At 33.8% G+C, this 27,822-nt stretch overlaps 2 protein-coding genes across 3 annotated transcripts in view; one reads left to right on the top strand and one right to left on the bottom strand.

Annotated features, from left to right (window-relative positions):
- The window catches only part of LOC306864784 (junctophilin-1-like), a 39,412-nt gene extending 23,489 nt beyond the window's left edge, over nt 1–15,923 (top strand). Inside the window, exons 4-6 of one of the 2 annotated variants that reach the window (XM_079409006.1) lie at nt 10,591–11,288; nt 11,380–11,476; nt 13,831–15,923. In XM_079409006.1, coding sequence (XP_079265132.1) covers nt 10,591–11,288; nt 11,380–11,460 — 779 coding nt within the window. In that variant the 3' untranslated portion in view covers nt 11,461–11,476; nt 13,831–15,923. Of the gene's footprint in view, nt 1–10,590; nt 11,289–11,379; nt 11,477–13,670 lie in introns of both variants that reach the window. The other variant, XM_079409007.1, reaches the window with a different exon arrangement.
- An 8,202-nt stretch (nt 15,924–24,125) lies between these two features.
- LOC306864682 (thiamine-triphosphatase-like) lies at nt 24,126–27,362 on the bottom strand. The gene is made up of 4 exons (XM_079408841.1): nt 27,286–27,362; nt 26,843–26,918; nt 25,847–26,386; nt 24,126–25,123 (listed from the first exon to the last, which is right to left on the bottom strand). The coding sequence occupies exons 2-4, from the start codon at nt 26,910–26,912 to the stop codon at nt 25,023–25,025; spliced, it is 711 nt and encodes a 236-aa protein (XP_079264967.1). The 5' UTR covers nt 26,913–26,918; nt 27,286–27,362; the 3' UTR covers nt 24,126–25,022.
- Nucleotides 27,363–27,822: the final 460 nt, after the last annotated feature.

Genomic DNA, 27,822 nt, shown 5'->3' with positions numbered 1-27,822 from the left:
ACATAATATATGTATGTGTACTGTGTATATTTATCATGTATATATAAATACACACATGTGCATGTATATATTTCAGAAAAATATGTTATGTTTATATATTAAATCTATTTATTATAATATGAATTATAGGAATATAAATATAGACATGTAGACTCATGTAAATATTTTTCAAATATATACTGTATGAGTGTGTATTTATATATACATATTAAATATACACAGAACACCCACATATATTATTTAAACAAAATCTTTTATTTGGAATGTGATTAATCGCGATTAATCATTTGACAGCACTAATATATATATATATATATATATATATATATATATATATATATATATATTTTATATTATATAAAAATATATTTAATATATAAACAACGTATTTTTCTTAAATATATACATGCAATTGTTTGTTTTCATATATACACAGTATACACACATATTATGTAAACAAAAACTATTATTTTGGATGCGATTAATCACGATTAATCGTTTGACAGCATTAATTAATTTAATTTTTATTTTTATTTGGAAGCTACAGTTTTGTAAGCTATAGTTTTCTTAAATGCAGTGGTAATGGAAAGGGATGGTAAATATCAGAATATCTCTACGTAATACATATACATTTTTTATTACATTTATGCATTTGTCAGACAATTTTATCTGAAGGAACTTCCATTTTGCCTGTTCCTTAGTGGGAATCGAACCAATGACCTTGGTGCTGTACTGTTAGCAGCTACAGGAATGTGTTTTTCTCAATATTGTCCCTGTAAACATTTCAATGGCAGATTCATATGTAATTCTAATACTGATGTGTTAGCAGATTAGGAACATTGTTTTTTATGTTTAATGTTATTTGTATCAGTAATTGTGCACAATGAGCATATGACACAGTATTTTTGGTTTGTTTTACATTACAAATATTTAAACATTCTTAAATCAAGATACATGAGAAGTAAAAGTACTTAAGTTTGGTTTTCTAAACAAATGACCAAAATTAAGTACGTTTATACTTACTTAACATATATAATATAAGTGCGGTAAGAAAAATGAACTTAAATGCAAAGGGAAAACAAGTTTTTTTATTATTTGTTAGTAGGGATGTAACGATTACCGGTTTGACGATAAATCATGATAAAATTTCCCACGGTTAGTATTACCGTTTCATATTTTAATTATCATTAAAACCGTATTCGATTACCGTGATTTGAACAACTCGCGATAAATAAATACTGTCCAGCATAAAGCAGAGTTTTCAGTAACAGTGTCACGAGCGCACGGCAGCACAGTAGTTTCGTTCTGAGTGAAAACAGGGCGGAAAAGCTGGGAGGTTTTAAAAGAGTGCTAAGGGAATTATACAAATGAATATATCAATGAATTAATTATATGAATGTACCTCTGAAGGTTCGGACTGTCTTCAGAAACGATTTGATGGCATTTTGTTCTCATTTTCGCTCCATGCAATACCTAAAGGAAGTGTTCGCGGAGTTCACGGGAATCAGCTGTAATTCAGCTTTTCCGTATAAAGCGCCACCTGCTGCCAGAGAGTGGATTTACAGACACTTATTTACATTCAGCCTGTGTGCAGTTTCTGTCTGGCCAAAAAATTGACCAAATTTGCATGACCTGCTGTAAATTTTAACCGGTTGATGAAAAACAAACTTATGTGGATTCTACACATTTAAACAATTCATATGCTATATAGAATTATTTATGTAGCAGATAAAATACATATAATCATTTATTAATCAATTATCATTTTAACTTAACCCTTTTCTTTAAAGGCTGAAATGTGTGGTCTACCTTTATGTTAAACTTTTTCAAAGCTTTATTAGAACATTTACATTATTTATTTGAACATGCTATTAAACTGGTGTCAGTCAAATTGTCATTTAAAATCCAGACCTCATTGGTAATGTTATTGTTTTAGTGATTATGCAAACAAAAAGTCATTTTATTTGCTGTTTGTTGATTTTTAAGTATGAAACTTGGTGAAGTGATTTATGTGTCGGTACTTTTTGAACATCTCCAGCACATTTTAACAATACCGTGATAATACTGATAACCGTGATAATTTTGGTCACTATAATCGTGATTAGAAATTTTCATACCGTTACATCCCTATTTGTTAGGCTATTGTTTGAAGCAATAATTTTAAAACAGTGTTATATTTTCATAATTTTGGTTTTCAGTGTATCTTGATTTAAGAACGCTTTGATATTTTCTTAAAAAAACAAGACAAAAATATTTGTTTAGAAAATAATTTTTTTGCAGTGTATACTAACAGTCTTATTCAAAACATGAAGGTTGTTACTCAACATTACTGAGCACTAATATTAGTAGACTGCTCTTCTGTGATTGTTCTGGTTCCCTTTGGAAATACCTCCGACAGCAGCCAAAGAATGTCGTCCATATCAAACCGTGAATGTTCTCTGGATGAGGAATGTATGGCTTGTTGAGTGTGTCGTGCGTATGGCACATTGTTATCAGTAAGCGGATTCAGATAAGAAGTGGGCATGTTACAGCTCTATTGTGCCGCTCACCTCTCATGGAAAAGGTTCCAGAAACACTTCTCAGTTTTCAGAAGCAAACTACACCATAAACTCTTGCCAGCTGAGCAAAGGGAGGTCAAGGGATAAAGGTCAAACTCACAAGGGGCCTGGTACATAACCTTCTGCAGATCTATAACTGGAAATCACCTTCACAAGGAGATTCTTGTGTTGGACACGATATGACTGTGCAAATGAATCATGTCTTACAGATACCTGTGAAATCTTTGCGAGAGCCGCCAGGGAGATAAAATCTTAATTAAACTGAGCTGTTTCTGGAGAACTGTTGCTCAGATTTGCTCACTTTTTTGTTCTACCATTTATTTTTGCTCTCTTAGTGACCTGATTTACCCTTTTGTCTAAACTACAATCCATTATTTGTGAAATCTAATGCCAGATTGTTTAACACTACCTTATTTGTTCAGTGAAGAAGCGAAACTGGTTTTGTAAGAATTTGTAATATAAGATTGTGCCTATTTAAGATGAACTGCACAGAAAATACACAGAGTAACTGGACATAAGCATCAAAAGTACATACATTAATACAGGTGGGCGATATACTTGTAGACACAATTAAATAATAGAAAATTGTCAACCGATTGAGATTTTGGACTATTGTCTCTATCGTGGTATCATTTGCATGCATTTTTAAGCATTGCGGTTTTTAAAAAACAAGTGATTTTAAGCAATTGAAGTGCAATCAGCTGCAAAAGAGAACTCATTTCGCCATATGCACATGAAGACGGCACTCATAGAGCATGAGATTATTGAACTGACTTATTTTTGCTGTTTATAGAACTTGAACAGTTAAATACACACACTTGTATGTGCCAAAAATGACCGTCTTTGCAAGTATCCTTGTAAACACTGTAATTTAGGTTCTAAGCGAACGCGAACAGCTGAGAAAGAAAAACACGTGTAACAGTTTACTGGATCCGGGCAGCTCTTAAAGTGACAGCAGTCTAATATTCCTGCTGTCTGTCATTGATGTTAATCAAACAATAAAAGAGAGAAAATTTCTCACTGCTCTTGATTAAATCACTTTTGGAACTTTAATAAGAAGAGATATATATTTAAATTGCACAGTGAAGAATATGCACTGTTTTTGTACATTTGATTACTTTATACAATGTTTGCAGCATTTATGTATTTGTTCTACTGTAGTTTTTTGTCTTATTGCGTGTAACCAGTTTCTTATTGTTATATAATCGCCGACTCTTTACTTGTCTTCAGTGAGCTTGAGTTGTTTTTTTGGGTTTTTTTAGGCTAGAATTAGTTTTTTTGTGATATTAACACTGGTGACAAGAATTCTGAAATTTCTATGGTATCAAAAATATATACCCACCCCTACACATTACTGTTAAAAAGTTTGGGGTCTGTAAAAATGTTTTATGTTTTTAAGTCTCTAATGCTCATCAATTCTGTATTTGTAATCAACAATACAGTAAAACAGTAATATTACATTTACAATTTAAAATAACTGTTTCCTATATTTTAAAATGTAATTTATTTCTGTAATGGCAAAGCTGAAGTTTCAGCAGCAATTACTGTAGTCCTCAGTGTAACATGATCTTTCAATATCATTATAATATCCTGAGTTGGTGCTGAATAAAAAGTTTAAAAGATCAGCATTTATTTAAAATATTTTGTAACATTATAAATGTCTTTACTGGTAATTAAATGCATCCTAAAAAAAATGTACTGATCCCAATATTGAATGGTATATGTAAATTTGCATATAATAGTAAATTTTTTGTTGATAAATTGAATTCAGTGGGCATGATGTGTCAGGCTAGATTCATTCAAGTAGACAGGTTCATTTTGATAGTAGCGCTTCAGATTAATCCAAGGGAAGATATAATTTGTTAATGAGCCTATAATAAGTGCCACTAACTAGATTTAATGACTAACACACTTGAGGTCACAACAGCCATGTGTTTATTTAATACGATACGTTTTCAGTACCCTGCATGCTAAAACTGGCCAGACATTCACATTTCAAGAGTTGCAAGTGTTAGCACTTCTCTGTATTTATTTAGGTGAGGTTTCTTTTACAGGACTCGCATGCAATATGTTACCCATATGTTTCCCTGTTAATTAGAAATTCCTGGTCGTTTCCTGGTCCTGTTTGCTTATTTGCAATGCTTAGACTTTACTTTTATTGTTTAACAAAGGCAATATCCCCATATCGTCATCTTTCCTAACTACACACAGTGTGGTTGAACAAACACTGCAACCAGTTAAACAACACTTTCAGTGTAACATCAAACACTTTGTGACTCAGATGTTTCTTGACCTTCAGAGTGATTTCTGAAAGATCATGTGACACTGAAGACTGGAGTAATGGTGCTGAAAATCCAGCTTTGCCATCACAGGAATAAATTACATTTTAAATATATTCAAATGCAAAACAGTTATTTTTTGTTTTATATAATGAGGTTTTCATAGCAGAAACAAACCTACTTAAATTTGAAGTGTCGTATGAAAACAAAGTGGCTTTCTGATATGATCTGGCCCGATTCACCTGATCCCCAGCGTTGCCTGGTTCTCCCACTAGCTCTCAAACATCGCGCTCAGGAGAGTAAACACTAGCACTCGTAACTGACATTTCTGGCTTATGGCAGATTAGTGCAGAGGTTAAGAATGCCTTTGTCAGGAACACATCAGGAAAAACCGCTGCACTGTCGCCATGGTTGTCTTCAGGCCCTGTTTGAAACGGTCTACCCGATGAGGTTTATAGAGTGACGTTAATTGCGCTATATTTGGAGCGAATGTGTCCTTTACAGGGAGCTAGCAGAGGGATAGTTGGAATGGAAAGGAGCTGGAATGGCAGGACAGCGAGCAGGGCTCTGACTGCAGCTGTCCATTCCTTCAGTCAGACATGTTGAACCCTGACTGCACCTCCTCTTCCCTCCTCCCTTTAAATCACTCAATCACTTCCCGTCTCCTCAATGCAAGGTGCACAGAAGCCAGTTGCTGCCCTGACCTTATGACCCCAACAGTTCATCTCTCTTTTTCTCTATTTATTTATGCCGTTTCAGTACAATCTTGATGGCTCAGATTTTGGCATATATAATAAATAAATAATGTATAATGTATTAAATTATCTTACAATTTTGACTGTTTGTTGTATAAACAGAACAAAAAATGTGTGTATACTTGTTGATCCACACACACATTCTTACTACGTTATATGTGTATATACATTTGTATGTGTGTGTATATATATATATATATATATATATATATATATATACACACATATATGTACATACATAAAGTTGCAATTGAGAATTAAATACACATATGTAATACTTTTTTATTATTATTATTAAAGAATGCCAAGAACATGTATTTATAAGTAAATAGATTATAGATTAATATATGTATTATTTTTTATTTGTTGTTTCTTGTATACTGTATATGTAGCCTACATATATGCACGTATTTACATTTTTATAACGTATTTTCCAAATACAGTCGCAACTACTTAAAGTAACAGTTGTGAGAAAAATAAATACATGTATTAATTGCTCTCACAGTTAAAATTGTTTCTCATAACAAACATAATAAATAAGAAATATATTATTATTATTATTATTATTATTATTAAAGAAGGCAAAGAACATGTATTTATAAGTAAATAAAGTATACATTTTTGTATAAATGTTTATTATTTCTTGTACATATTTACATATCTATAATGTATTTTCTTAATACAGTCACATGTATGTGTTTATTTTTTTCACAGTTACAACGGTTTCTCATAACAAACAATCATAATAAATAAGACAAAATATATTATTATTATTATTATATACATATTTATAAAGTATTTTCTTAATACAGCCGCAATTAAAGTCGTTGTGAGAAAAATAAATAAAAAGGCCAGGAACATGTATTGAGAGAGTACACAGATAATCTGTAAGCACAGATAAGTGCTTAATAAATTCAAAACCCCCCATATCACATGCTGCTTTTATTAGCTTAGGGAGCCTATTAATATTCTTCACAATGTAGATAATAAACAAAAGGTTAAGGTTGATTGCACAGACTGCATCTGTATGTTTGTCATGCCTCTGACTGATTTGTTTGTGCTGCGTTGTAGCGTCTCTGAATTTGATCTATTGCATGTTGAGACAATAGTGCTGCTTCAGTGCCATCCGCCCTCGTGTCAGGGGTAATTGAGTTGTGTCTCTTAACGGTGGGTGAAAGTATTTCATAATCCTTCTCATGTCATAAGAGAGGCCTTTGGATCTTTGTCAAATGCCTTATGCAGATTTTGAGCCTGTGAGGTTGTATTGCCACCACTTATTTTTGGAGTTGAATTTCACATGACAACATGACAGTTCTCATTATACATCTTGATGCCTCATCATATTGTATCATCTTCTTTTAAGGTAACAAGGACTTTCCAGAATTTAGTTATTTAATTAATAAGAAGCATTGCGTTTTGTATTGTTACAATATAAAAATCATTTTCTAATCTTTTTGTCTTTGTCTTTAGATACAAATAATTCACTTAAGATTTTTTTGCCTTTTAATAATTAATGTTAGAGAACATAATTCAAGATATCTTCTCTGAAAACAAGTCTTAATTAATGATGTTTAGATGTTTTTTTTTCGAAAACAAGGCAAATATAGTGATTAAGAAAATAATATTTTATAACTACACTGCACAGGTGCCATAATCTAATCCACAAAAGCAGCGGATGTGATTGTGTAGCTCCATCACAACCTTAGAAGACGAGGCCTTTCCGTCCCATCGACTATTAAATGAATACCTCTCGTTATTGACGTTCGGTCTAATTTAAGGTCGGCGAGGGTGCAATGCTCCAGAGGATTTAAACAGAGCGTTCCCCCACATAGCACTGTCTAATGGTGCTGAAATATGGCCAGGATTATCTGTCATCTGTGCATAATACAAAGAAATAGATTATATATATATATATAAATAATTAAAGTAACATTTATTTACATGTACGGTTTTTTTTAATATATTTATTATTTATTTATTTAATTTATTTGAATCTTTTCACACTTCTAAAAGGATTCAATTAAAAATATATGTATGCTGTTGTGCATTTTTATGTTGCCTTTGTAGTTGTGTAAGTAAAAAATAGTGCTGTCAAACGATTAATCGCATCCAAAATAAAGGTTTTGTTCACATAATATGTGACCCTGGAGCACAAAACTAGTCTTAAGGCGCTGGGGTAGATTTGTAGAAATAGCCAAAAATACACTGTATGGGTCAGAATTATTGATTTTTCTTTTTCTTTTATGTTCCATGAAGATATTTTGTAAATTTCCTACTGTAAATAGATCAAAACTTAATTTTTTGATTAGTAATATGCATTGCTAAGAACTTCATTTTGACAACTTTAAAGGACGATTTTCTCAACATTTCGGTTTTTTTTTGCACCCTCATATTCCAGATTTTCTAATAGTTGCATCTCAGCCAAATATTGTCCGATCCTAACAAACCATACACCAATGGAAAGCTTATTTATTCAGCTTTCAGATGATATATCTATAAATGATAAATCAGATGATAAATGTATAAATCTCAATTTAGACAAATTGACCCTTATGACTGGTTTTGTGGTCCAGGGTCACATATATATTTGTATATTTATTATGTATATATAAATACAAACACATGCATGTGTATATATTTAAGAAAAATGTTATGTTTATATAATAACTATATTTATATATAATATAAATTATATGAATATAAATATATATAACTACATATATATATACAAGTATTTTCAATATATATATACTGTATGTGTGTGTATTTATATATATATATATATATATATAATATAATTTCCTTTTTGGGGGGGTTCAAAATGTCATGTTTAATTCAGTGTTACTTGCTGTTTCTTTGTAATTGTTTTCTAATTTACCAGCCATTTCTGAGTTATTTTTTTATTTTTTTCATTTATATGTGCTTGTTCAATGTTTGTTAATTTCATAATAATGCAGGATTTAATATTAAAATGATTTGGAATAAAATTGCTCGAGTACATTGTATTTGTTGTTTTGTTTATCAAATACAGTATTTTACTATTGTGCCATCCCAGGGTAGCAGACTTCCACTTTCAGAGTCTTGCTTTAGGATTAAAGAGAGATCAAAGCAATCTTAGAGTATTATGAACTACAAGATTAACAGTTCATGGCGATGGTTAGAGAATAACACTCTGCACAATGGCTTGTAACATTAGACATCATATGATCAAAATCAATCTGAATGTTGATAGATACTGATTCTGCTTAATGATTTTTAAGAACAATTAAGTTAGTTAATAGCTGCTCATATAAGTACATAAGTGTCTTCTGTAAATGACAGAAGAACAGGCTTGTGTGTTTGGCAGTGAATTATGCCTGCAGTGAGCTAACATGGTCTCTTTAGACCAGTAAATCATGCAAACAATGCCAGGAACTTGTGACAGGCGTTCAGATCAGACAGAAAGAAGGAGAATGAACCCTCCATAAAGCATGAGCTCTTATCAAGTTATTGTGAGAAATTATCTTCAGAGGATACTTTAAGCCTTTTAAACGTTAAGAATGCCCTCGCACTCTTTGAAGCTGGTCATCATGGATGCCAGAGATGTCAAGTGAATTAAACTGCAGTTAAATTGTTTGGGCTTAAGCTAGTTGGAGCCGTACGATTTTCCCGGAAAGCTCTATTATGCAAACTCAGCACTGTGTCATTCATAGTTTTGCTGATGTCCTCTAAGCAGTTTCAGCAGTTAATTGATCCAGATTAGACAGTTTTCATTGACAGGGTGACTGAGCAAACCATGTTTGAGAACTAGAAAAATTCACTCACATTACCAAAACTGTTTTTATTTTACAGAATAGACTTGAACACATGAAGCTGCATTAAAAGGGACAGTTCACCCCAAAATTTAAGTTGTTTCACCCTCATATCGTTCCAAACCCTAAGAACTTCATTCATCTTCGGAACACAAATTAAGATATTTTTGATGAAATCCTGATCCTGACTCGTTCAAAGGCCCTGAAAGGTAGTAAGGACATTGTTAAAAAATGAAAATTAAGGTTGAACCACTGATGTCACATGGACTATTTTAACAATGTCCTTACGACCTTTCTGGACACTGAACGCGTCAGTTGCATGGCTGTGTATGCAGGGTCAGAAAGCTCTCGGATTTCATCAGAAATATCTTAATTTGTGTTTTGAAGATGAACGAAGGTCTTAGGGTTTGGAACGACATGAGGGTGAGTAATTAAAGACAGAATTTTTTATTTTGGGTGAACTATCCCTTTAACGCACAATATCCCTTTACAATATTTCTTTAAGAACCCGAGTTCTTATATATATCTAAAGTTCTGACACTGGTCAGTTACAGCTTGGTGTACAGCCGTCAGTCTGAAGGTCTGGCTACGCGAGACTACATTTATCTTACAATAAAATACAGTCAAAATATTCCAATTAGAGAAATAAACTCTATTGTATATTATATTTTCTAAATAACTTTAGATTGTACATGTATAAATTCATATAATTATATTTAATTAGTATAATTTTATAAATGTTACATTTTACACACAAATAATATAAACATAAGTTTATTTGTTATATATTTGAATGTATGTAAATATTTAATATTATATTTATTGTATATTATTTATTTATTTAAATATGTGTTTTATAAACAAAAGTTTCTCTTTTAATCAATAGCTCCTCGATGACTTGCGATTTGGCTATATTGTTTGTTGTTTGTTTGTAACTGATCAAATGTTATTTATAAAAAAAAATAATTATGGAAGATTTTTATATTATATACTTTTAATAGAACATTGTTTTATATTTATGTATATATATATATATATATATATATATATATATATATATATATATAATCCTTGGCAATGATGACCTATAACTTGGCAAGTGTGTATGAAATTTGGTGACCAGTCAAAATTCGTTTTTTGTAATAATTATGTCAAATTGCTGGTGAACTTGTATTATAATTTCTGACATTTTATGCCTCCCTTTCAGGACTTGACTACATCAAACAAAAGTTCAGTGAGCCGGTGGAGGAGATCAAGGAGGAAGCACCTAAAGAGAAGGAGAAGGAGAAGGACAAGGAGAAGCCTTCTGGCAGCCCTTTCTATCGGCGCGGCACGACTCCAAGCCACTCTCCTGCCCAGAGCCCAACCCCGTCACCTCCTCTCTCCCCTCAACAGAGCCAAGCACCCAACCCCAGCGCCAGCCGCAAGATAAGCAAGGACAACAGCAGCGTAGCCCGAAAGATAAGCAAGGACAGTAGTAGTGTAGCTCGCAAGATAAGCAAAGAAGAGAGAGCCTCCATTGTGGCAGAGATCACCAAAGTATCCACCCCTCCTCCTGTACCGGCCATCAAGCTACAGGATGTTCCTCCACCAAAGCCCCCCAAGGCCCCTGAACCCCTGCTCAAACCTGCCAGCACAGGTAATGGGCAGCTACATGCTGCTTATCACAGTTACTACGTGAAGCCGGTGATGAAGTTGCCTCCACCAGAGGAACCAGAAGATGAAGAGCCTGAGATGACTCAGTCTAGCCTGGCCAGGATGCCTCCACCACCCAAAATGGTCAGGACGACCACTCCCAAACCAGACGCCAAGATCAGGAAACAAGAGTCTATCAAACCAAAGAGCTTAGCTGAAACCAAGAAAGCCAGCATAGATAAGGCCAATGAAACCGTAGCGGAAGAATCTGTAAGTGTCAAGAGTTGTAACTGTTATACTTACAGTTGTGTGTTTTATGGATTATTGCTGGAATTGTAACATCATGTGTCTTTTTACCCAGGGTCCTAACTCAATTTTGGTTGCCATGGTGATGCTTTTGAATATTGGATTGGCAATCATTTTTGTCCATTTCCTTACATGAAACACTTCCATCTCAGGTAAACTTTTTTATCTTTATACATTATTCTTGATTTTCCAAAATTGTAAATGACACAAAGATTATTGAAGTAGATTTTATAAGAAGATACTATTTCAGTTTTTCTACTTCAAACTGTCAAGTTTAATTCAACCTGTTACTTCCTGTTTCTTTATAATTGTTTGTGAAATTTACAAGCGTATTCTGAGTTTATTTTTTATTTTTTTGTATACGATTCAAAGGTTTGAGGTCAGTTTTTTATAATGTTAATGTTAAATGACAATTTATACATTTGTAATGTTATAAAAGATTTGAGTTTTCTATTCATCAAAGAATCCTGAAAAAAAGGAAAAACAGTTTCCACAAAAATATTAAGTAGCACAACACTGATAATAATAGGAAATGATTCTTGAGCACCAGATCAGCGTATTAGAATGATTTCTGAAGGATCATGTGACACTTAACAATATTTTAAATTGTTATAATATTTCACAATATTACTGTTTTTACTGTGTTTTATATTTTAAAAATGCAGCCTTGGTGTGCTAAAGAAACTTACCGACCCCAAACTTTTGGATGGTGGTATAGTTAAAAAATGTTAAAATCAATATTGAATTGTCATTGGCAACATATTTAAATTCCATATTTCAAGACATATTTCTGAGTGAAACAGGATATTCAACCAACAAAAAATGAGGACGGGACTTGAATCTGATATTATCATGTTTCTAAGTAAATGACTCAGTGCTAGTATTCACACAAAACATATAATTATTGGATGGAATAATGTGTTTTTAGGTGGAATTGTTTGAGTATTGACATAAACATACCCAGCAACTCTCTTAATAATCTCTGTGTAGATTTTTGATGACATTTTTCATCAAGTGCATTGCAATGCATTCTGCCATTGCTTTATTATTGCATGTAATATTGCCTTTAGTAAAAATTTAGACTTCATAATTTTAAAATGTTGACCATTCACCCCATATAATAGCGAGACATGTCATCACATTGCATGGGGTAAGCTGTCAGAGCCTGCTGTCAAACAGCCTATTATATGCTTTTCAGCAAAATTATAATAGTAAAGAATAGTGCTGTCAAACGATTAATCGCATCCAAAATAAAAGCTTTTGTTCACATAATATGTGTGTGCACTGTGTATATTTATTATGTATATATAAATACAAACACATGCATGTCTATAATTAAGAAAAATATGATATTTTTACATAATAAATATATTTATATATATATATATATATATAAAATATAAATTATATGAATATAAATATATACATGTAAATATTTCCAAAATACAGTATCTCACAGAAGTGAGTACACCCCTCACATTTTTGTAAATATTTTATTATATCTTTTCATGTGACAACACTGAAGAAATGACACTTTACTACAATGTAAAGTAGTGAGTGTACAGCTTGTATAACAGTGTAAATTTGCTGTCCCCTCAAAATAACTCAACACAGCCATTAATGTCTAAACCGCTGGCCACAAAAGTGAGTACACCCCTAAGTGAAAATGTCCAAATTGGGCCCAATTAGTCTCAGGTGTGAATGGGGAGCTGGTGTGTTAAATTTGGTGTTATCGCTCTCACTCTCTCATACTGGTCACTGGAAGTTCAACATGGCATCTCATGGCAAAGAACTCTCTGAGGATCTGAAATAAAGAATTGTTGCTCTACATAAAGATTACTTTGGCTATAAGAAGATTGCCAAGACCCCGATCCCGATTAGTCACGATTAATCGTTTGACAGCACTAGTAAAAAATTAAGCAAAAAAGCTCATTCAGAAATCAGCACAATAGAGTTGATTTTACCTACAGAAATTAAATAAAATATATAAATATCAAATAAACCTTGTACCAAAAATGCTAAGTTCTAAGTTCTACCTTCATTATATATAGTTCTTTATTTTCACTTTTTAACCAACAGTTATTACCAGCATATGGTGACTGGAGAATATATTTCACAAAAAACAGTTGTATCAACTTAACCATTAACATCATAAGTTCTAGACACTGAAAACAAAATATAATCACTTCATAGAGCTATAGAGTCTTCAAAAACACAAACTTGCATCAACACTGTCCAAACTGAGCAACCTGTTAGTTGACCCCTCATCACAAAACGTAACATTTATAATTTCCTGCTCATACTAAATGACTTTAATTGTTTCTGTCTACTTTCTACATTCCATAGATCGTTCAACCTTTAAAATAGAGTTTTTTACAGTTTTGTTTGAAGCCAACATCCATAAGACCTGCTATCTACAGCCTCTGAGACAACTAGCCCCATCTGCATTTGTTATGGATGTACTGTAACTTTTAACCCTGTATTCCATTATTATAACCACTTTTAGTGTTGGATGGTGACCCGCACAGTGTCAATGATCTTTCTGAAATCCAAATGGCACCAGGCAGTCTCCAGAGGGCAGAGGGAGCTGAAGAATCAACATATGGGAGTTTGAAACCCAGAGCATCATCTCTGAGAATGGGGTGGTCTAATATCATGTGGCTCTGGCAAAAGAGATGAAATATTTTTTGGGGGAAAAATTACCATTAAAATGGAAACCGAAGAAGAGAATGCAGTGCAACGTGACTTTTTGCTGACGGAAAGCCTTAATATCAGCAACTCCATAGGTCTCTGGCAGAGACTTAACTGAAAATGTTCGATGATGCACTTTTGCGTGATGGGCAAGAGCAGCTGCCTTACTCATTTACCATCTGACGTGTAACTGGGAGATGTGCTCGCAGTGCCAGAGGAATGCATTCAGGGGGCTTTGCTGCAGCGGGCGTACGTTTAAGCCAGCCTGGCCCGAGGAAACCGAACGCGCACACCAGCGTCACTCATCCGTCTTACACCCTTTACCGACTCACTGCAGTTCTTCTCGGAAGCTCTTGAATCGATGCTCCCTACTGTACTCCTCACGTTTCGTTTTTTGTTTTCATGTAACTTTGTTTGTTAACCTCACTGAAAATCATGTTTGAATTTAATGCGAAGCAAATTCACTCCCACTTTTTTGTGACAAGGGAAAATATATTATTTATTGAAAATGTGCAATATGATTTATTTTTACACTTGCATAGTTTAATTGTTCACCAAATAGGGGCATTGTAATTCTGTCCCAGTATTTGAGAGATGGAAAATTCTAAAAGTTCTGTGGTTTCCCACTCTTTGTTGAATACATCCATTGAGATCATGGCAAAACCAATCAAAAAGTCTTATAAAGTGTGTTATTTATTGAATTCTGGGAATTGACTGTTTTGTCGTGTTATGTAAATGAAGCCTATGCCATCGTGCATGCAATGTTGTGCAAGATTTATTGTGCTTCAGATGTCAGGTTTGACATGTGACAGCAGGTGAGATGTTTTGAGAGAAAAAAAAAGACGATGTTGAGGGCTTGCTTGCATGTTTATGACCTTGGATGCTTTGGATATCAAAAGTCAGGTAGTGCCACAGTCGGGTGGCGCTAGAGGAAGTAGGACATTGCCTTTAAGAGTCTTTAACAGTACTTCAGTTTACCTCAAACAACACAGAAAAGGAAATAAAAGCCTCGTATGAGATGAAGTCTTTGTCTTAAATCTGTAGTATGCAAATTCTGACTGCCAGAGTCGTTGGGGATTCAATTTAAATGTGCCACTATTGTAAAATGAGTTTTTTGGTACATCCTGAAATTTTACTTTTATTTGTTATTCTTATATTTATGTGCAGTTTCCCTCTTCAGAAGGTTTATTTATTATATATAGCATTCTAGATATCGTTTCTAGTGTTTGGTGAGTGTACAAGGGCTTGGAAAACTCAGTTTCTCTTCTTCAAACCCTCATTTGCTTTTAGTTTTCATTTGCATGGGGTCTTTAAATGCATTAACACCTGTATATTTGATTCAAAACAACTAAGGTAAAATATGTTTAAGGCATACAACTTTACTCTTGAAGGATGTGTTTCATTTGGTTGGATTTCAGTTCTGTGCAACAATGCAGTGCAATGTGTACGGGCTCTTTTATATGTTTTCAGAAGGAGAGTTATGAGCTCTTATGCTAACAGGGCAGGACATGGAGTTATTTTTCTAAAAACAAATGTTGCACAAACAAAACACATTTATATATTATATGAGGTTTATTCTATTTATAAGCATTTTTACAGAGCACAGCCATTACAATATGAAGTCTAAGATATTTTTCTATAGAAATGCACAATTGTATTTTGGCAAAAGCAGTATAGCTCCTTTATATCAAGCATTGCATCTCACACATTATCAGAATTAAGACTCTAAGCCTATATATGATTCAACGTGATTTGAAATGCTGAGGATGAAGGAATTCTTTTTGAACCCTCGAATGCAAAAAAAAAACCTCATCTCTGTTTCATTTCAAGCCCATGGCTTAGCCCGACGTATTTCTGTAATTTGAAAAGTTATGGTATTTATCTGTATAATAAAATGTTATGCCTTGTAAGTCTGATTTTTTATTGTGCTAAATTTAACACATCTATGTACTGATTCCAGTACAGTGTTAAAGGACTGGTTACTGATTCTGAATCAGTGAATCAAATTGTGTCGACTCTTACAATATACTTACAATTATTTTATTGTTATGTTAGATTAGATAAGATAAACTTCATTAATGATACATGGATGATATTTAAATGATATGCAATAGAATTTTAAATAAAATAAAATGGTAACACACAAAACTACAATCAATCGTTTTAAATACGGTATAATATACAGTAAGAATTTTTTTTAATCTACTTTGATAGATCTAAAGATTTTTCTTAAACTATTATTGTTTGTTTTAAATATTAACATTAAATGTAAAATTTAGTGCTGTCAAACCACGCTTAATTGCATCCAAAATAAAAGTTTTTGTTTACATATATGTGTGTGTACTGTGTATATTTATTATGCACATATAAATACACACCCATGCATGTTTATATATATAAATATATTCATGTAAATATTTTAAAAATATATGCTGTATGTGTGTGTTTTTATATATACATAACAAAAATACACAGTACACACACATATATTATGTAAACAAAAACTTTTATTTTGGATGCAATTAATCGTTTGACAGCACTAGTAAAAATAGAGAAAACGAGCATGGACAATTAAATATCCAATATCAATCCGTATCATTTAAATTAAAAAATCTCTAACATCCACTGATAACCAGTATGTTACCGCACTATTTTAACACACATTTCTTCACTTTTGTTGGGCTATTTTGCACTAGACAGAAGTACATTTTGCTCTGTACCCTCTGACTGTTTAAAATACTTTCCGCGTTTCACTTTTGCATGACTAAATGTAGACATGCATAGCGTGAGCACTGTGCTCCACACTAAAGAATCAGTTTCACATGTGTAATCTTAAACGTCTTCAGAGGCCAAAGCTCTACCAGCTTCTAAAAAGTGAATGTAAAGTGTTGCTGAAATTGGATTAAGACTAGTAAGCAGGGAAGGGATATCGCTGGTTATGTGTTTTCTTAAAACAGAGTCGCTAAGACATTAACATAAGCAAAATTATATTTCTGTGTTTAGCTTAGCACCATCGGAATAACTGGTTTCCACTTAGTAGACATTATAATGGATTATATGTAGTGAATCACCCTTGTGCCCTTAGTTGAAAGCACTCTAAGAAAACCAACGTCTGAGTGTAGCGTACTTGGCAAATGACTCACATACTGGTAGTCTAAACAAACCTGGGCTCTGCTTTCCTGACATAAACAGCTGTCAGAATGTAAAATACGTATATCTAGATTGTTTCATGCAATAAACAGCATTCCACATTCAGCTTAGTTTACAAATTCGATTAGGCCAAATAAATTTTAATGTATGGATCTCAGACGCTAGCATTTCAGTGTTTATTTTGTAATGGCCATTGGATGTGATTTGGTCTAATTAATTTTAGGAATTTGGCATAAGCCACTGTTAATTGAAATGGAATTGCTTACAGTGGGTTTATATTGTATTGCCTATATTTTGGGCCCCTGCCTTTACAGTATATACATTATTTGCCATCAAAACAAACTTTCAATAAAATGGTTACATATGACATTATAGTTAAGGAATCATCAGTTTATGACAAATGAATTATGGCTTAACCTTTGGTTTACTGTTGATACATAAGGATAAGAGACTTGAGAGCTCAAGTCCCTGGGTCACTGGTTCCTTTAGATATGCACATATCTGAAATGAGAAGTGACAGAACTGTTACAGGAGCTCGGATGTGGCTTTATAGCCTCAGAGGAGTGTGATGATAAATTAGATATGACATTGCTTTTCTTTTTACCACAATTATCTTCTATACTGTATCTGAAGCCTACTGTCCTTAATTTATTAAACAATTGCATGCATATACAGTCCTGCAAAAAAAAAAAAAAATATATATATATATATATGTCTATCAGCCATCGGCGATGGCATCGTCTATCAGCCCAACCCTACCCTGGACCACAGAACCAGTCATAAGTAGCAGGGGTATATTAGTATCAATAGCCAGAAATACATTGTATGGGTTAAAATTATCGATTTTTCTTTTATGCCAAAAATCATGAGGATATTAAGTAAAGATCATGTTCCATGAAGATATTTTGTAAATATACCGTAAATATATCAAAACATAATTTTGGATTAGTAATATGCATTGCTAAGAAATATGGTTTTCTCAATATTTTTATATTTTTTTGCACCCTCAGATTCCAGATTTCCAAATAGTTGTATTTCAGCCAAATATTGTTCTATCCTAACAAACCACATATCAATGGAAAGGATCTCAATTTTTAAAAAAAGATTTACCCTTGTGACTGGTTTCGTGGTCCAGGGTCACATATACCTCTGAACAAAACCTATTGCAATGCAACGAAATATTCAACTGCTTCTTTATTTCCAATTTGATTAATCAATTTATTTATTTTTCTTGGGTGAGCCGCAACAGCTGCATGTAAACATTTCCTCATATGATTTATTGACCTTGTATCATATTATCAAATGCATGAACTATTTCTGTCACACTAATTTACCCTAACAAAACTATTGCAACATGTCATCTCTCAATGTCATACGCACTTTTGACCCTTAATAATTCAAAACTTTGTTAGTTTTGTTTTTTTACCTTGCAATATCAGTTTCAAATTCATTCTGACAGCACACTGACTTCCAATAAGATGAATGGCTTCTGTTTCTTTCCCATGTCTGTTTTTGGAGTTTGTAAGTTTAGCGACAAAATTCTGCCAAAAGGGCAGATTGCTTTATGGCAGCAACAAATGCAGTGTACAGTTCAGAGATTGTCTGTAAAGGCCTATTCACACCAAGAATTGGAACTATAAAGATAACCATATTAGATTTCACACCAGCGGACGATATTGTCTGTAAGCGCACACTCATCTGCTGCTTTAAATTCTTGAGCTCGTTATAGCAGGATTGACTCTGACTGGCCATCAACGTTTTTATCGTTCATCAGCTGAAAAAAAATAGTTTTGAACGTTATTCCAACAATATGATTTCTCTGTGCCTTTATCTTCATAGCTGTGGAGTGAACTCTGCTATTCTTTAATATATGTTTCTCCTACAAAGTGGTGGTGTGGTGTGTGGTCAAGTATGGTCACCCATACTCAGAATTTGTGCTCTGCATTTAACCCATGCAAGTGCACAGTGGTGAACATACACCCGGAGCAGTGGGCAGCCAATGCTGCAGCGCCCGGGGAGCAGTTGGAGGTTCGGTGCCTTGCTCAAGGGTCTCACCTCAGTCGTGGTATTGAGGGTGGAGAGAGTGTTGGTTATTCACTCCCCCACCTACAATCCCTGCCGGACCTGAGACTCCAACCCACGACCTTCTGCCCTTTATCGTTATATATACAGGTGCATCTCAAAAAATTTGAATATGTTGAAAAAGTTTTTTTGCAACTTATTTCAAAAAGTGAATCTTCCGTATATTCTATATTCGTTACATGTAAAGTAAAACATTTAAAAAAAAAAATTGTTTTAATTTTGATGATTACACCTTACAGCTCATGAAGGTCAAAAGATCCAGTATCTCAAAATATTAGAATATTTCGTAAGATCAATCAAAACAAGGATTTGCAAAACAGAAAAGTTCAAGTTCTTTAAAGTATGTTCATTTAAGCACTCAATACTTGGTCGGTGCTTCTTCAGCACAAACTCCAGCATCAGTGAGGTGTGGCATTGAAGCGATCAGCCTGTGGCTCTGCTGAGGCACTATTGAGCCTTCAGCTCATCTGTATTGTTGGATTGACTGTTTCTCATCTTTCTCTTGAAAATATCCCATAGATTCCATATGGGGTTCAGGTCAGGCATGTCGGTTGGCCAATCAAGCACAGTAATATCATGGTCAACAAACCACTTGGAAGTGGTTTTGGCACTGTGGGCAGGTGCTAAAGTCCTGCTGGAAAGGAAATCAGCATCTCCATAAAGCTTGTCAGCAGATGAAAGAATAAAGTGCTCCAAAATCTCCTGGTAGATGGCTGCATTGACTTTGGACTTGATAAAAAACAATGGACCAACATCAGCAGACGTCACAGCACCCCAAATCATCACTGACTTCAGAAACGTCACACTGGACTTCAAGCAGCTTTGATTCTGTGCCTCTCCAGTCTTCTTCCAGACTCCAGACCTTGATTTCCAAATGAAATGCAAAATTTACTTTGATCTGAAAAGAGGACTTTGGACCACTGAGCAACAGTCCAGTTCTTTTTCTCCACAGCCCAGGTAAGACGCTTCTGACGTTGTCTCTGGATCAGTGGCTTGGTAGCCCTTTTCCTGAAGACGTCTGAGCGTGATGACTCTTCATGCACTGACTCCAGCTTCAGTCCACTCCTTGTGAAGCTCTCCTAAGTGTTTGAATCAGTTTTGCTTGACAGTATTCTCAATCTTGCAGTCATCCCTGTTGCTTGTGCCTCTTTTCCTACCCAATTTCTTCCTTCCAGTCAACTTTGCGTTTAATCTGCTCTGATACAGCACTCTGTGAACAGCCACCCCTTTCAGTAATGACCCTCTGTGACTTACACTCTTTGTGGAGGGTGTCCATGATTGTCTTCTGGACCATTGCCAAGTCAGCAGTCTTCCCCATTATTGTGGTTTCAAAGAACAAGAGATACCCAGAATTTATACAGTAGGGATGGTCATTAAATAAAACTCAAATGTAAATATTCTAATATTTTGAGATACTGGATTTTTGACTTAAGCTCTAATCAGCAAAATTAAAACAAACAAAAACTTTTAATATGTTTTACTTTACATGTAATGAATCTAGACTATATGAAAGTTTCACTTTTTGAAATGTAAAAAAAAAAAAAAAAATGAATTCAATTTTTTTGAGATGCTCTTGCATAGTTATGGTGCTTGGTGTGAACGGGCCTTAATACTTACTATTGGAGAAAGCGTAACAGCTAACTTGGATCACGTGTGCTGTAATAACTAATCACATTACAGCCTTGACTTCATTGAATTTCAATCAAGAGTTGTGCGACACCCAATCGCCATTTACGGATACCATAGGATACCCCCCCCCCCCCCCCCAAAAAAAAAACAGCCTCTGGCTGTGTCCAAATTCAGGGTCTGCATCCTTCGGAGTACTCATTTGAAGGATGTTACGTCACAGCGCCGCGACGAAGGCTGTCCAAATTCGTAGGATCCTTCAAATGCGGCCCACAAATACGTCCTCATTTTCCCCGAATTGGAAGGATGGTTGTGGTGGATCCTTTCCCGTCCTACCTATCCCATAATTCTTTTCGGCAGAGCGTAATGGCGGACGAAGCGAGCGGTAGCGGAGTGGGAGAGGAGTTTCTCTGACAAAACAAGCTAAAGTTTATGCTTCGGCTCAATGAATTTGTAGGAGAAATTAGTAGAATACTTAAAAACAAATAAAAATAGGCTATAATGGCTTACCTGGATGTGACTGTCTTGTAGTCTGATATAAAAAACTCTCCGACAACGAGCAAAGAAAGTATTTAATTTATTTAATTGCTTTATTTCTTCCAAAAGAATTAAAATGAGGAGAATAACTCTTTGTTTGTCCATTTTCCCGCTTCTTGCTTGGCGCTGCCACGGTTGCTAGGCGACAGGATATGAGCAACGGGTAAGGGAGGGAACTGAAAGAAGGGTAGGCTGTCCAAATTCACAAACACCGACTTCCGGGTTTTGCGGACGTCGGAGGATCCCTCCTCCTTCAACCGGGTAGGAAGGATCCTAAGGAGGATGCAGACCCTGAATTTGGACACAGCCTCTGTCTCCTTTCCGTTAGCATTAGCCGTTATACTTTTTGGCTAAAGGTTGCAGACTTGCCACTGTAATTACGACAGTGAAATATTTACGACAGTAAATCCCAATGGCTTAACTGTAGGGGCTCCAAAGTCGCAAAAATACACAAAACTACATACATTTCCTTTAACATTGGAGCTTGATACCCCACATGAGAACTTGTTATCATGCTTCAAAAGTCCTCTAAATATGTTAGGTAAAAAAGTATTTTAAGTATTTTAAATCTTTATCCAGAACAAACATACCTTTTATTGTGTATACCTGACTCTGACATTATATTATCATTTATTCAGAGGACTTCAATATGCTATTTTATGCTGATTAAATTGTGCTCTCTTAAAGATACACAGGGCAGATGTGTTTTAGATTCATTTATTACTCATTGGAGATTATCTAAACCAGATCTGTGTGTGTGTGTGTGTGTGTGTGTGTGTAAAGGGGCTGTAGTCACAGGCTCTGCCAAAGCCAAACCAAAATAGTGTAAAGCAGCTGCTGTGAGAGGAGTCAAATGTGAGAGCTTTCAAAGCAACAGCGCCATGTGGCTTCATTTGATCACCTGTGTAAGTGTAATAGATGACAGGAAGGTCACTGATTGTTTGGGCAGAGAGAAAGGGGGGTTTTGTGAGACTGTGAGAACTTCAATGTGAATCAATTCATGTGGGATTGTAAGCAGATAAACTAAAGCTTTTATTAGCAAAAATTACAAGGCCTCCAATGGTTTTGATGCGAAAAATACACCTCTGTCTCCCTCTGTCACCCGCTTCCCATCTGAAGGTTCCTCTGAAATAATGGCACTTTAATTATATCCTGTCAAACCTTGAACAATAGCTTCTTTTCATTACTATAGAAATACAAAAACAAAGAAGAGAGTTGGTCTATCAAAAGCAAATATCTAGAGTTTTCTCAGGGATATCAATATAAAATAATAGAAATAGAAAAGGCCATATGTTGGGGAGAAGAAAGCTGGAGATAGGCTACTTGCACTTTAAAGTGAGTACCCAGCATCATATTTCACCTCTCCTAATATTTCCTCATAAAAGCCTTCACTCCACACTCAAGCTGAAGTCTCGGCCTGAAATAAACAGCTCTTGCATCCCTCTTCCATACCAGCTCTCTTTTATTTCAGCCTTGCACGTGAGCTTGTAACCTTCATGACCTTCCCTGTCGTGTTTATATACAGTATATATATATATATATATTCTTTTTTATTTTTGTTTTTGAGAATCTGTCGTGTTCATATATTTTTTTTTGAAAATAGATAGAAAGATAGATAGATAGATAGATAGATAGATAGATAGATAGATAGATAGATAGATAGATAGATAGATCCCTAACCCTACCCATAATTTATCCCTAAAATCAGAGGGAAATTATATTTGAATAATTGAATATAGTAGTTGAATAACAAGGGTATAGAAGCAGCTAAATCTAGTTGTAAGGCTAAAATTGACATTTCTTGTAAACTTATCCCTGCATTCTGATTGGTTGATTGGAATGTTGTTCCAGGATTAACATGGATGTTGATCCGATCCAAAATACAGCAAAAGCACTAATATTGTGATATATTTTTAATATTTAAAATAATTGCTTTCTGTTTGAATATATTTTAAAATATAATTTATTCCTGTGATCAAAGCTGAATTTTCAGCATCATTACTGCAGTCTTCAGTGTCACATGATCCTTCAGAAATCATTCTAATATGCTTATTAAGAAACATTTATTATTATTATTATCATCAATATTTAAAAGTCGAGTACATTTTTTCAGGATTATTTTTTTTTATATTTTTGTCTATATATAAATATATATATATATATATATGGGGTATTTGGGGGGGAGAGGAGAAATTATAGAAATTAATACTTTATTTAGCTTTATGTAGCAAGTGATGATCAAGACATTTATAATGTTATACAAGACTTCTATTTCAGATAAATGCTGTCCTTCTGAACTTCCTATTCATCAAAAAAACCTGAAAAAAATATATGCAGTATAATATATTCATGTTATATTATGTGTTCAACATAATAAATGTTTTTTGAGCAGCAAATCAGAATATTAGAATGATTTCTGAAGGATCACGTGGCTGGAGTAATGACGCTAAAAATTCAGCTTTAAAGTCACAAGAATAAATTATATTAAAAAAATTATAGTTATTTTAAATAGTAAAAATATTTCAAAATGTTACTGTTTTTGTTGTTCTTTGGATCAAATATATGCAGGCTTGTTGAGAAGAGACTTCTTAATATATATATATATATATTCTGACACTTTATCCTACATTATATTAGAATCTGTTCTGAATTATACATGTATTTTGCAAATAGTGTACACACTCATATGCCAACAATCCGACACCAAATGTATTTCAGTTACAAATTTAAATATTTATGAATCATAAAAAAATATTTCATGTTGGCATGATGTCCATAAGAGAAAAGCATTGAGAATAGCATAACATATTTACAGTTGCGTGTCGTGTGATCATTGGGCATCTATTTCTGCTATTTATGCATCAGTGTAATATATATAGATAATTGTTGTGTCATAAATCATTAGGATCATTTTAATAATTTCTAATTCTGTTCAGCATAGATTACCCAACCACCTGCTGTGAAAACAGATTAGAATGAATTTGTCAGTGGTTTTTCAGGAACATTGCGCCAACTGCTGGCATGCTGAGCGAACAGCTCAAAACAAAGATAACAGCGCCCTCTGCTGAGCAAACGTTGACTTTTACAAAGATAAGTTAATAATTAGTTCGGTCAAAGCAGAACATCACAACATTTTGCGACTGTCAAAATAAAAGTATCTGCAATATTTTATATTTTCATATAAGACATGATTCTATTGGTCAAACAATCTAACAACAAAATTATTGCACACTTAATTGAAGAGCTTGTTGTTACCTATTGTGCATGATACATGTAATTTTGTTAGAAAGAGAGCAATCTTATAACTCAATAACTCAAATTTATATAACAGAAATAAAAATTAACTGTTGTTTATATATTTTTTTAAATCACAAGTACTTGTAAGGTATTCATATTTTTATGATATATAACTACCTATATACTATATATTTTTTAATTGGCTACTGTATTTTTCTGTATTAATCTTTACCTCAACACAAGTAATATATCTGTTAATCACAATAATACACTATAAATTATGTTCCCAGTGCTTATTTTCTCATTAAAATATGAGCATTAAGGATGAATCATAAATGAAACCGAATTTAAAAACTGTGTTACACTAGTGATTCCTCATAAAATATGAGCACCAAGAAGCTTTGCATAGTGTTCAGGACGATATCTTTGAAGGTAAACATCCATTTTCCCCTTTACTTTCTTCTCACAGCTTAAACCTGTGGAGACAGACAAGACAAATACAGTATATATATTACTAAATGAAAATAGGTTTTATTTATATGTAATTCTAAAGGGTTATTAATAAACAATTGATGCCAATGTGTTTTAGACTCTTGTGACCCTAGACCACAAAACCAGTCATAAAGGTCCAAGCTGAATAAATAAGCTTTCCATTGATGTATGGTTTGTTATGATAGGACAATATTTGGCTGAGATACAAATCTGGAATCTGAGAAAAACGCTTTTAAAGTTGTCCAAATGAAGTTCTTAGCAATGCACATTACAAATCAAACATTAGGTTTTCATATATTTATGGCAGGAAATTTACTAAATATCTTCATGGAACATGATCTTTACTTAATATCCAAATGATTTTTGGCATAAAAGAAAAATCTATAATTGTACATTTTCTACTGTAAATATATCAAAACTTCATTTTTGATTAGTAATATGCATTGCTAAGAACATCATTTGGACAACTTTAAAGGCGATTTTCTCAATATTCAGATTTTTGTGCACCCTCATATTCCAGATTTTCTAATAAGTTGCATCTCGGCCAAATATTGTCCGATCCTAACAAACCATACATCAATGGAAAGCTTATTTATTCATCTTTCATATGATGAATAAATCTCAATTTAATCTAAAAATGGACCCTTATGACTGGTTTTGTGGTCCAGGGTCACATATGATATGGTTGTCCACAAACATCAGCTCACCCAGTTCTACAGCAATGCCTGTAATCCTCTGCAGAGCTGCATTCATGTCACCTCCTTCCGGCACCAGAACCTCAATCTCTCCCACACAATATCCGAAATCAGCCTGGTCCAGATCCACCCGCACTGCACCGGCCTCCCTCTGTAGCGTGTAAGAGCAGCGGTCGGTCTTGAACTCAGCAAAACAGACCAGATTGAGGTCATTCAGCCACTTTGTGTCATCTGCCGAACAGATCTCGGTGTCCTCATTTTCTGCGACTTTGTCAATTTGTTCCCTTTGTGAGGAATTTGATTCACTCCCTTCAGCAGTGTGTTCCCTGATTATCCTGCTGACTTCTGATTGAATCAGAGGGAGAGTGGTTATCTCTCTGTATCGTGTACAAAGGGTCTCGGTGTCATTGTCAGGAGTAGTTCCTGAAACTGCAGGGCATTTCAACTCCCACAATCCCTCTCGGCATCTCAGCCAGAAATCTTTTAGCGTGAGGATGAAATCTGGTGAGTCAAAGTACTGGTCTCGGAACTGCTGCTGACCAATGCATTTAGCTGTAGAGATATGAAAATTATTGCTGTCAAACCATTAATAATATGTGTGTGTACTGTGTATATTTACAATGTATATATAAATACAAACATGCATGTATAAAATATGTATAAATATGTTTATATTATATATATATATATATATATATATATATATATAAAATATAAATATATGCATGTAAATATTTTTAAAAATAATAATAATAAAATATTTTTTGTATATACATAATACATATACAGAGTACACACGCATATATTATTTAAACAAAAACTTTTATTTGGGATGCAATTAATCGTTTGACTGCACTAAATTGAAAATATAAGAAAAAGACATAAAATGAAAGGGTATTTAATACTGTTGCTTGTTACTTCAGGATTCTGTATAATAATGAATATAAGTATAACGTGTGTGTGTGTGTGTAAATGATTCATTTGGATAATTAGAAGAAATTAACACACCTCCAATATCTTGTAGTTTCCTCATAATTTCTGCATCACAAACGAATTTTCTCTCAACCTCTACAGTCATTTTGTTCTATGAGACATACAAATCAAAACGAATTCAATATTTGCATATTCATCATATTAATTAAAGACTGCAGTAATGGACAATCTGTAGTGTTGTAGTGCCAAATCAAATCAGGTCAGCTGTGTTTCAAAACCAAGAGAGCTGCCTAGTAAGACCGTAGCTTTCCGTTTTCGGGACTGACTAAAAATGCTGTCTGGGTAACTTAGGCAGCTCCTTAGGTTTGGGCACACAGGCAAATATTGCCCGGAACCTGGTAAAAGGTTAATTAATTGTTAGCTCAGACAGTGGTAATTTTACTACTAATTCTACAACTGCGGTAAAAATCCGGTTGAGATAAGAAGAAACAAACTATCAAACAAACAAGTAAACTTACTGATCACTCAATAGTGTAATGAGGACAAACGCGGAGTCGGGGTCCTGTGCAGCTTTTCTGTTCAGGCATATATACGGACAGCCTAATATCTGCGCGTCATTAAGCGCACTGCATAACCCACGCAACAGAATAATTATAAATGCACATATTGCTACTTTATCCAGTTTGGTTTTGTATTAAATATATAGACAGCAAAATAAAATAAAAACTAACAACACGTTCAACAGCATTGCCAACAATATACATATAAGTGTAAATATTGTATACATAATATATGATAATCAAATATATACTATATTCATGTTAAGAGACTGCTCAGATATCCAGATGTTATAAATAAAAACAAGCTGGAAAGACAGTGGAACGCCACTAAATCGATTTTATTATTATTTAGTTTTTCTTTTATCAAGACGAAAACCTAGTTAATTTTAATTCTGCTAAATAAATCAATATAAATGTAAAACTAGATTTTTGTATTTTGCTTTTTTTAATCAGTTCGATCGGTATTTTAATTATTAGATTACATTTATTCGCTTA

This window comes from Barbus barbus, assembly GCF_936440315.1.
Source record: "Barbus barbus genome assembly, chromosome: 46".
NCBI lineage: Eukaryota > Metazoa > Chordata > Actinopteri > Cypriniformes > Cyprinidae > Barbus > Barbus barbus.
The sequence above is the reverse complement of the archived record's forward strand: the minus strand, read 5'-3'. Positions and strand labels throughout refer to the sequence as shown.